General features: G+C 30.7%; 2 protein-coding genes across 2 annotated transcripts; one reads left to right on the forward strand and one right to left on the reverse strand.

Annotated features, from left to right (window-relative positions):
* Positions 1 to 363: 363 nt before the first annotated feature.
* Positions 364 to 4,506, reverse strand: LOC115707229 (serine/threonine protein phosphatase 2A 57 kDa regulatory subunit B' epsilon isoform). Its single transcript, XM_030635116.2, has 2 exons — positions 2,163 to 4,506; positions 364 to 954 (listed from the first exon to the last, which is right to left on the reverse strand). The coding sequence occupies exons 1-2, from the start codon at positions 3,195 to 3,197 to the stop codon at positions 586 to 588; spliced, it is 1,404 nt and encodes a 467-aa protein (XP_030490976.2). The 5' UTR covers positions 3,198 to 4,506; the 3' UTR covers positions 364 to 585.
* A 1,998-nt stretch (positions 4,507 to 6,504) lies between these two features.
* On the forward strand, positions 6,505 to 7,374 carry LOC115702406 (uncharacterized). Its single transcript, XM_030629875.2, has one exon. The coding sequence runs from the start codon at positions 6,617 to 6,619 to the stop codon at positions 7,145 to 7,147; it is 531 nt and encodes a 176-aa protein (XP_030485735.1). The 5' UTR covers positions 6,505 to 6,616; the 3' UTR covers positions 7,148 to 7,374.
* Positions 7,375 to 9,960: the final 2,586 nt, after the last annotated feature.

Here is a 9,960-nt window from a genome sequence, read left to right on the forward strand (position 1 = left end):
AAATAAATCCTAATTTATAGAGATAAATAAACTAGGATTTTGTCAAAATAAACAAATAAAACATACCACCCTTTTTGTTTTCTTGTTAAACCCCGTTTAATTAATTAACCATGATTCTCAAGAACTGATTGTAGAGAGGAAGAATTGTGATTGAAATTGAATTAATATGTTGCCGTTGTGTGTACTTTCTCAATGATCTTTACAACTAGCATCAATATTCAATAGTGCCAAGGAAATTTGGAATTTAATGGAAATAAAGTACAAATCCCAATAAGGTACTAAAGAATTTCTAATATAAAGATTAAGGTATTTTACTTTACCTTTTTACTTGTAAGAACTAAAATCAACTTTACCTCACAAAAGTTTATTGAAACATCCTTGTTATATTCATGATGCAAGAATAAAGAAACTCTAAATTACAAAAGATATTTTTAATGTCTAGTTGGGTAACCATCAATAATAATGTATGCATGAGTTGAGTTGAGTGGTACATATAATAAATGTATATATACATGTATATTATGGTATGGTTTCATTGAAATAATGCACTTTATACTTAAGTCACTAATTTAATTACTTTTAAAGTTAAACACAAATATAAGGTGATTGTGACTGGTGGTGCAAAAAACCATAGTTGGACTTAGTGGTAGTCTTAGTCTTATTATCTGCTGCCATTTCAATTCTGTCCCACTTTTCTTTTCTGTTTATATCAGCAAGGAAAGCTTTGGATTCCCTTTCTTGAATCTCATCAAGGCATTTTGAGTACAAAATTGGATCCATTTCTTGCAGCATAAGTTTGACATCTTGTGTGAGTAGTTGAACGTTTTTATTCCAATGCCACTTGAGATTCTTCTCCATTCCTTCCACTACCATTGGAAACACTTCTTCAATTGCCATTGATGCCATTTTCACAAAGTGTTCATTGTTCCACACATATAGAGCTCTCTCAGCTACCTAAATCGAATCAAATCCAATATGAGATGTTCATTAAGTTCACCAAAATTGTTTTATCTTTAATGTACAGATTTTAACATATTTGTCTTAAGTTTATATGGTTCAAAATAATGACTATATTCGAGCACCTATCTTCAAGTGAATCTCTACTATCACTTAAATTTAACAAATAGTTTGTTTGTACTTAATTTCACTCTCACATATTTATTTAAAGGTTAATTAGGATTTTTTTTCCTCCGAACTTTGACATGTACCAAATCATGTCCCCTAAACTTTTTTGGCCGTTAAAAATTCCCTCTGAACTATTGAGATTGTTAGATTAATGACTTTTGTCTAATTTCATTCAATTTTACTGTTTCAGTGATTGTTTATGTACTAAACCATGCTCCCCAGAATTTGATGTTTACCAAATCATGTGCCTCGGACTTTGGTATAAACTAAATCATGCCCCCTGAACTTTCAACCATGTTAAATTTTTTTACTAAAATTGGACAAAAGTCAATTGGACAAAAGTCCTTAAATTCAACAATCTCAATAGTTCAGGGGGTATTTCTAACTGCCAAAAAAGTCCAGGGGTCATGATTTGGTACATGTCAAAGTTCGGGGGAAAAAAATTCTAATTAGCCTTATTTAAATAAACGATTGTTAAGGAGTGTTTCATTGATAATGTGTGGAAACTCACCACATTAACAATACTACAGACTGCTTCACTAATTATTAATTAATTTTGAGATAGAATCCCGTAGTTCTTATTGTACACCTTACTATACTGTCTAAATCATATTCTAACACGAGCAAAAGATGAAAAAAAAAAGAAAAAGAAAAAACTAGTATCCAATAAAAAAAAATACTAATTCAAAAAAGAGAGTAAACTAAAAAGAATCATTTGTGTTCAAACCGTCCAAAATTGGTGAAGAAAAAAAAGCACAATCTTAAGAGATTCATTGACCATTACACTCTCAATAATTAGTTTTGAGATGAAACTATACATCTTACCATAAACCTCACACATTCTTACTATGATGATTTGTCAAATTTTTTGTTGAAAGTTATTACACACCAATACATATTAAGATCCATGTGTTCAAACTTAATAAAAAATGGGTGAAATAGGTCTTTTAAGTGTGCTAATACCATTCATCATATTTATCCATACCAAAAGTATTATAATTAGAAAAAGTAGTTCAAGGATTTCATACAAAAATTACCTGTGAGTTCCAACTGTTGATGCATCTTGTGATTTGAGCACAGAAAGGGAGAGCCAACTTTCTATACTGATCAGGGTCAATATTCTCAACCAAATCCTCCAATTCCCCAATAAGCAAAACCTGTTTTTGACAATTAGTGAGTGGCCAATACTTCAAAATCCCTCTAACCACAACCCCACCAAGCACAGGTTCCTTTTGCACAAATTGAGACACACAATAAGCCAACTGCCTATGGTAACCCTGCATTCCTTTAGTCTTATGCAAAGGAATTAGTACTCTCATCAAAAACAACTTGTGCTCTTCTTTGAGTGGAACTGTGAAGCCATTGATAATGCTTCCCCATATCTCAAGCAACTCACCAATCCCACAATGCCTCTCCATTTCAAACACATAGTTCAAGAACTCATCATTCATTGATTTTCTCATGAATGAACGGTGGAAAGTGAATCTAGAATAGATTCTATGGTAGATGTTCTTCAAGCTTTCGCGCTCCCTTGGATCTTCGGATTGGAAAAGGTTGAGAAGATTGGCAAGGAAATGATGGTTAATGTAACTACTCAAAGTATGAGGATCAATGTTTGTGATCAATCTCATGAGAATATCATAAACTATTTGTAGATGAGACCATATTCTTGATAGTTTCGAAATGGGATCTTCTTCATCAGGAAAATCTGAGTCTAAGGTGATGAGTGATGAGAATGAAGAATATGGTTTTGATGGTGGAGGGAGTGATCTAAATAGATTGGCTGAGATCATCTCCATTAGAGGTGACAACAAAATTTGACTAACATGATTACACTTTTTGGTGTTTCTTAGGATTGTGAGGAGTTGACTAAGCATGTTGCCTTTTTTCTCTTGTTGAGAAGGAAATTCAGATGGATCAATCAAAGTTTTTGTGGAAGTACAATAAGAGATCATTGAAAGAATTTCCTCAATTTCATTGTTGGAATCAAGATCAAAGAGGGTCTTTAGTGATGTTCTATTTGGTGAGAGAGAGGCTTTTGTATTTGTAGTGTTGTATTGACCCTTCATCATTATTTTCCTTCACTACTCTATTCTTTTCTTCTTCTTCTTATGAGTTATGTCTTTTGTTTTATGATGACTAAATATGAAACTTGTTGTGTTGTGAATGTGAAGAAAAGGTTAAAAAGGACAGCTATTGTTAATTAGACAAGAAGCCTAGTAATGTCCGGACTATGTGAGTGGTGAGAATTTATTTGATCATTAGTGAAGTTATGAAAGAAGAGCTAAATAAAAACATTTTCTTTGCTATTCTTGCTAGTCATGTGGGTGAGTGCCACGTGGCCCTATTGATGTAGGAGAACATATTAAGTAGTAGTTAATATAAGTTGGTTGAGTAGAGTTGAGAAGAGCTTGTCACAATAACTAGTTAGGATAGATATATCGGAAAATTAGACAATTATATTGAAACAATTTTCATTTATTAACATGGACCTCACCAACCTTTCACTCTACTAGCATATAAATAAATTTATGTGAAAATGAATGCCTAGGTAGTATGGGTGTTTATTGGACTAAATTAAATATTTTTCAGCCTACCTAAAGATCCAATTATAAATTAGATTTTGGATTTTTCTTACTGATTCTATCCAAATAATTTTAGTTATATGACTTGATCCAACACTCATTGAATATTGGATTACATCGGTTCTATTTATTAGATGTATTTTACTTGTATCTATTAGCTAGATTAAGAATGATAGAGAGTAAGAATGATGTAGAGAATTATTAATCTACTTTGTGTTGTTTGATATTAAATGTAAATAGGAAATATGAAGAAAAATTAATTAGTAAAATTATAAAATAGTCCTTCTAAATTATTTTTTTTAAGAGTAATTATTAGATTTTGTAAATTTTATTTTATCTTTTTTTACAATTATTCGAAATTTGAAGGGATTAAATTTTTAAGATTTGGAGAGAGAATGTCTCCCTATATTTCTCCTCTCTCTCATTCTCTCCCACTTGCCAAAGACGAGATTTAATATCTTTTTTTATCACTCTCTCCACTTCTCTCCATCCATTCATCCTTCTCTCTTACCAAACATAGTGTTAGCTCTTTAAAAAGTTAGATTTATTAAAAAAAACTAAAAGACATTAAAAAAAAGAGTAATTTGCGGCAAAACCCCCTTAACTATCAATTTACTTGCAAAAAACCATCCAACCTCATATTTTGGTGGGAAAACCCTCCAAAGTACTATTCTGTTTACATTTTAAGATGCCGTCTGTCCAGCTCCTAATTTTGCCCACGTGGCAATGACAAGTCACTAAAAAATTATCCTATGTGGCCATATTTTACAAAATAAAAATAAAACTTTAAGAGTAATTTGCGTAAAACTCCTCAACTATCAATTTACTTGCAAAAAACCATCCAAAAAACTTTAAGGTTGGATGGTTTTTTGCAAGTAAATTGATAGTTGAGGGAGTTTTGCCGCAAATTACTCTTAAATTTTTTGTTTTTATTTTAATTTTTATTTTGTAAAATATGGCCACGTAGGATAATTTTTTATTGACCTGTCATTGCCACGTGGGCAAAATTAAGACTTAAGGAGGCTGAATAGACGACACCTTAAAAATGTAAACGAAACAGTACTTTGAAGGGTTTTCCCACCAAAATATGAGGTTAGATGGTTTTTTGCAAGTAAATTGATAGTTGAGGGGGTTTTGCCGCAAATTACTCTAAAAAAAATAAGTATATTAGGCACTCTAATTTTTAAGACTCTCTAGTAGCTTAACTTACACACTATACACTAATAGTCTTTTAAAAAATTTCATTTATTTTTTGAAATTTTGGTACCATTTCTAATCAAAAAGTTAGTCCAATCACTATTTACTGTACCTTGAATTTTCCACCCGATTAATTAACCGAAAAATTAATGTAGTCATGTATTTATTATTATTTTAAGTGAATTCAGATTTTCTCAAACACAACAATGACAATATATATTTCTTTTTTCCAAATAAAGATAAATAAAAATTGAACTCATATTTGGCCAAATTCAATGGAAGATATAAAATGAGTGATTGCTACCTATAAAATTCGAAGAAAATAATACCTATAAGTCACAAATAGTCCAAATCATTCTAAAATATGAAATATCAACAAATAGCATTTTAATTGTAATTCAAATTTGAATATAATCTTTTTTGAGCAGTGAATATAATTATTGTTAGTTTATATATATATCTAAATTATCTTTTATTCTAAAGATTTTATCCAGTAATTATATTTTATTTATTTTAATTATAAATAATCCTAAGTGTATTCAAATTAGTCCAAACTTTTTAAGCTATAAATATAAACAGAACAATAATTAATTGATTCAGCAAATAATCAATCGCTAGAGTCAAACGGGTAAGACTAAATTAATCTCATTACTCAAACAAGTGTTTATTTATTTATTTATTTTTGGCAATTATATCTTCAACCATCATCTTTGTCTTTATATTACTTATTTTATTTATTTTTTATTATATAAGTTGATAAATCGTTTTCTCTAATATTTCTTCAACTCTCTCTTTTTTCTCTTTTCACACATATATAAAATAAGTCAAATAACATAACATAATATAATGTGTTTAGGCTATGTCAAACTTAACCATAAAATCTTATATATAATATGATTTAATAGTGAGCCTTGTAGAATACGAAATTTTGTTTTTACCTTTTGGATTGAAAGTAGAAAAAATTTAGTGCTAAAGTAATTAAATAAAATAATATAATAAAAAATATTTGTTTAGTATAATATATAGTGTTGTAGTTAGAATTAAAAAGAATAATATTAAAATAGTATTTTTTTTGTGATTATTATTCTTATTTGTTATTGTGTCTTTAATAGTGAATCAAGTAAAATTATTTTTATTGGCATTTTTCTTATTTGGGATTTCAAATCTTATCAAGTTATCACAATATTTTTTTTAAAGATTTATTTTTGGCTAACTTTGGTAGTAACATTCATATAATTCGATAGAAACTCTCAAAATACTTACTATTTTAGATTCAGTTACTAAATGCACTTTTTATTTTGTTAAGTTATACAATAAATCAGTATTTTTTAAAATAGTATAAATAATACGTAAATTAATTTTGTTTATTAAAATAAAATTAAATAATAATTTAATTTAAAGGTATTAAAGATAAAACAAATTATATCTTTTTATAAAAAATTATTTTTCAATTAATTATATTGAAATCAAATTATTGAAAATTGAACTAAATTTCTATTTTTACAAATTTAAAAAAGATAGGTCTTATAATTAATTTTTTCCACGTGTTACATACCCAAATATTGGGAGAATAAAAATAGATATTTATATATTTTCTCTTTCTCTCCTACTTTCCGAGAAAATCCTCCAAGAAAATAAAACTTAATTAGTCTTTCTTTCTTTATTTTATGATTAATTCTTAATTAATTTTTCCTTTCTGTTTAACGGCCATGGAAGCAGCCGCCATATTCAAGGATTTTTCAGGTACGGACTGTTCATCACCGGATTCATCGCCGCTAAACTCAATCTCAAATCCTAATTCTTACTATCTCTCACTCGACCGATTTAACTCACCGGAGTACATGGAGATGGTAGGCAGAAGGACCGGACACTCCGTCGTGGAGTACACGAGCTTGAAGGACCTTATCCAAACGTCGTCGTATCCGGCGGCGGTTATGTCTCCGACTCCGAGTACAATCTGGAACGAAATTCCGATAAAGAATCCTCTGGTTAAGCACGCGGCTATGGCGTATCTTCAACCGATGAAGATTAAGCCGGAGATTGGGAGCCAAGGACTAAACGGGAAGTTGAAGGAGAAGTGCGGCGGCGCGTGGGGTTGGGGTTGCTTAGAGGGAGTGTGCGACGTCGTTTTGGAGGCTTTAAAAGACGTTTTGGGGTTTCCAATTGGTGAAGTTGAAGATGATGAGAGAGAAACAATGAGCAAGTTCACTGAGAATAGAGGGGCATTTTTGGAAATTTAAATTGGATTTTGACTGGTAGATAATTTCAATATTCAATTAAAAAAAAATAGATGAAAAAGAAGGTAAATAGTAATTTTTTTGGGGGGGTTGATTTAGTTAAATTGTATAGGAATTTTTATTCTTTTATTTTTAGTGGAGAAATTTTATTTTATTATCATTATTATTTGGGAAATTGCTATGTATACATATATTTTATTTTTATAAAATTAGTTTTTAGTTTGAGGTTATATTAATTTTATTTTGAAGTTATATTGTTTTAATATTATAAAATTTTATAAAAATTGTTTCTATTTTAAGATTATATTATTTTTATTTTGAGATTTTATTATTTTTATTTTTTATAAATAAATAAAAAAAAATTAATTTTAAAAGTATAAATGAAAAAACTCTTAATTTTTATTATGGGTGAATGGAATTTTTTTTATTTATTTATTAAATTTTTGAGTTCTGAATAGAATATTTTGTCTAAGTTTGAAGAAAACAAAAAAAAAAAAAAAAAGTAACCACTTGAGGCTAGCTCAAGTGGGTGTGTGACTGTTGGGGGTCCTGGGTTCGAGTCCAATGGCTTGAATTAAAAAAAAAAAAGAAAACAAAAAAGAAAAAAGAGAATATTTTGTGACTAGTACTGGATATAGTGTTTTCATATAAGAGATGTTGACTTTCAGTTATATTTTCCCAAAAGCTATTAACTTTTCACGTGCCACTTAGTTACCCAATTAGATCTATTCATTATTTGAATCATTTGCATTTTTTATAATTTTTTTTTTTTGAAAATAAGCGTATTCGTACCATTAAATAAATAAACTAGACCTCTCAGTCATTACATAATAGGTCCACCAGAACCGATTCGGGATAGTTCCATACAACTTGTTAATAAAAGCCCAATTAATCACATTATGGGCAGCAAAATTACAAGTTCTACTAGCATACACAAAATTACAACTAATAAAAGAGAGAAGACCTAGAACAAAAGGAGACATAGCTCTCAATCGCCCAATAAGATTCCGTCCCATTGAGAGCATTGATAACTATTCTCGAGTCACTCTCCACCAAAACAAACTTGAAGCCTTGCTCAAGAGCCATCGAAACAGCTGAACAACAAGCTGCTGCTTCTCCTCATAATGCATCCGCAAAGTCTAACCGAGCCGTGTGAATCCGAACCACTGCACCCCGATGGTTTCTAGCTACCACCGCTATGCACATACTTTCCAAGCCCACCCTGACATCACAGTTTAATTTTATTTAATCATGAGGAGGGGGCCTCCAAGTCCCCACCAAAGAAGGGGTAGGGCATGGCAAGAAAACATCATGAAGCTCTGCATAAAAAGTACAAATCATGCCAATACAGTTCAAAATATCCGGACGAGAGTTGTTATGTATATAATCATTACGCATTCTCCAGATAGTTTCCACAACAATCGAAGCATACAAAAATACTTCATCCACTCGAATCCCCCTAGTATTAAGATTCCATATGAATTTGACCCAGTCCCAAACTCGAATCCCAGAATTGCAGATAGGATAAATGCCCCATATGGTGAAGAACCATAAATGCATTGCCACATCACAGGACAAGAAAAGGTGTTCCATTGATTCCTTCCCTAAACCGCATAAAGGGCAGTTGGTATTCTCAATGTGGAATCTTCTTCCAATCACAGCTCTAATAGGGAGCGCATTAGAGAGGATGCACCACCAAAGGATCTTACGCCTCTCCAAAATTTTGCTATTCCAGAACTTGTTCCAAAGTGCCGGAGCAACCGCACTTTGATGGGCTCTATCCAAAGCTTGAGACAGATAAACCGACTTGCAAGTAAATTGTCTTTCTTTTTTTCCCAAAGTCCAAACCCATCTATCATCCCCTAGACCCGAGGGTTTACCGCCTTTGACGATTGCAGACACCGTTTCCTTATCAAAAAGGACATTAAGCTTCCGGATGTCCCAATCTCTATTGGCCAGCAAAAGGTCAGACACACAGTTATCATTGGTTAAGATCCCGCTCCTTAGTTTCGGGATGAAACCTTTAAGATGAGGAATCCAGGGATCCCTCCAAATATTAGTCGCACTTCCATTTGTCACAGCTTTACAAGCCCCTTTTTTTAAAATATTTTTGGCTTTCATAACATTTTTCCAGAATCAGAATCCGAGTCCTTATAGCTGCATCTGAGAAAATCCTTCCCCTTTCTTTAAGATAGTTTTGGCTTTCACAACATTTTTTTAGAACCAGTTTTTATACTATTTTATACTCTCAATTATTATCTTTAGTATCTCCATTGCCATCTTGTCGTTTCGGTATGGAGTCTGTTCCTACCGACTTGTTACCTTGTTTGGTAATGATTTTGTTGGTTAATAATAATATCACATTTTCCATTCAAAAAAAAAAGGAGGACTCTTAAGTATAGAGTTATATGAGATTTTAATGCAATTTTAACAATGTATTTTTTTTTCAATCAAGTGAGAAAGAAAAATTATTTGAGGTTACATATTAAAACTCATTAAAGCACGATTCACAATATTATACTTGATAATAAGCATTATACAAATACGTACTATACATTATAGAAGATAAAATAAAAAGGAAAACTATTTTAATGCAAGACAAAAAAATTTAATAAGTTTTTTATCATCTTTTTTATATGTTTTAATTTTAATTCTATTTTAAGCGATATTTATTCTTATTTTTTATTATTTTTAACCAAATGACACCATTAAAGATGGCTTACCAATCCAATATTTTTTAGGGTCACCAATCCAAAGAGCAGCTTTATATAAATTGGTCATTAGACAAATAATGTTACTTAAAGTAATTTGCTTAA

This window comes from Cannabis sativa, chromosome X (assembly GCF_029168945.1).
Source record: "Cannabis sativa cultivar Pink pepper isolate KNU-18-1 chromosome X, ASM2916894v1, whole genome shotgun sequence".
NCBI lineage: Eukaryota > Viridiplantae > Streptophyta > Magnoliopsida > Rosales > Cannabaceae > Cannabis > Cannabis sativa.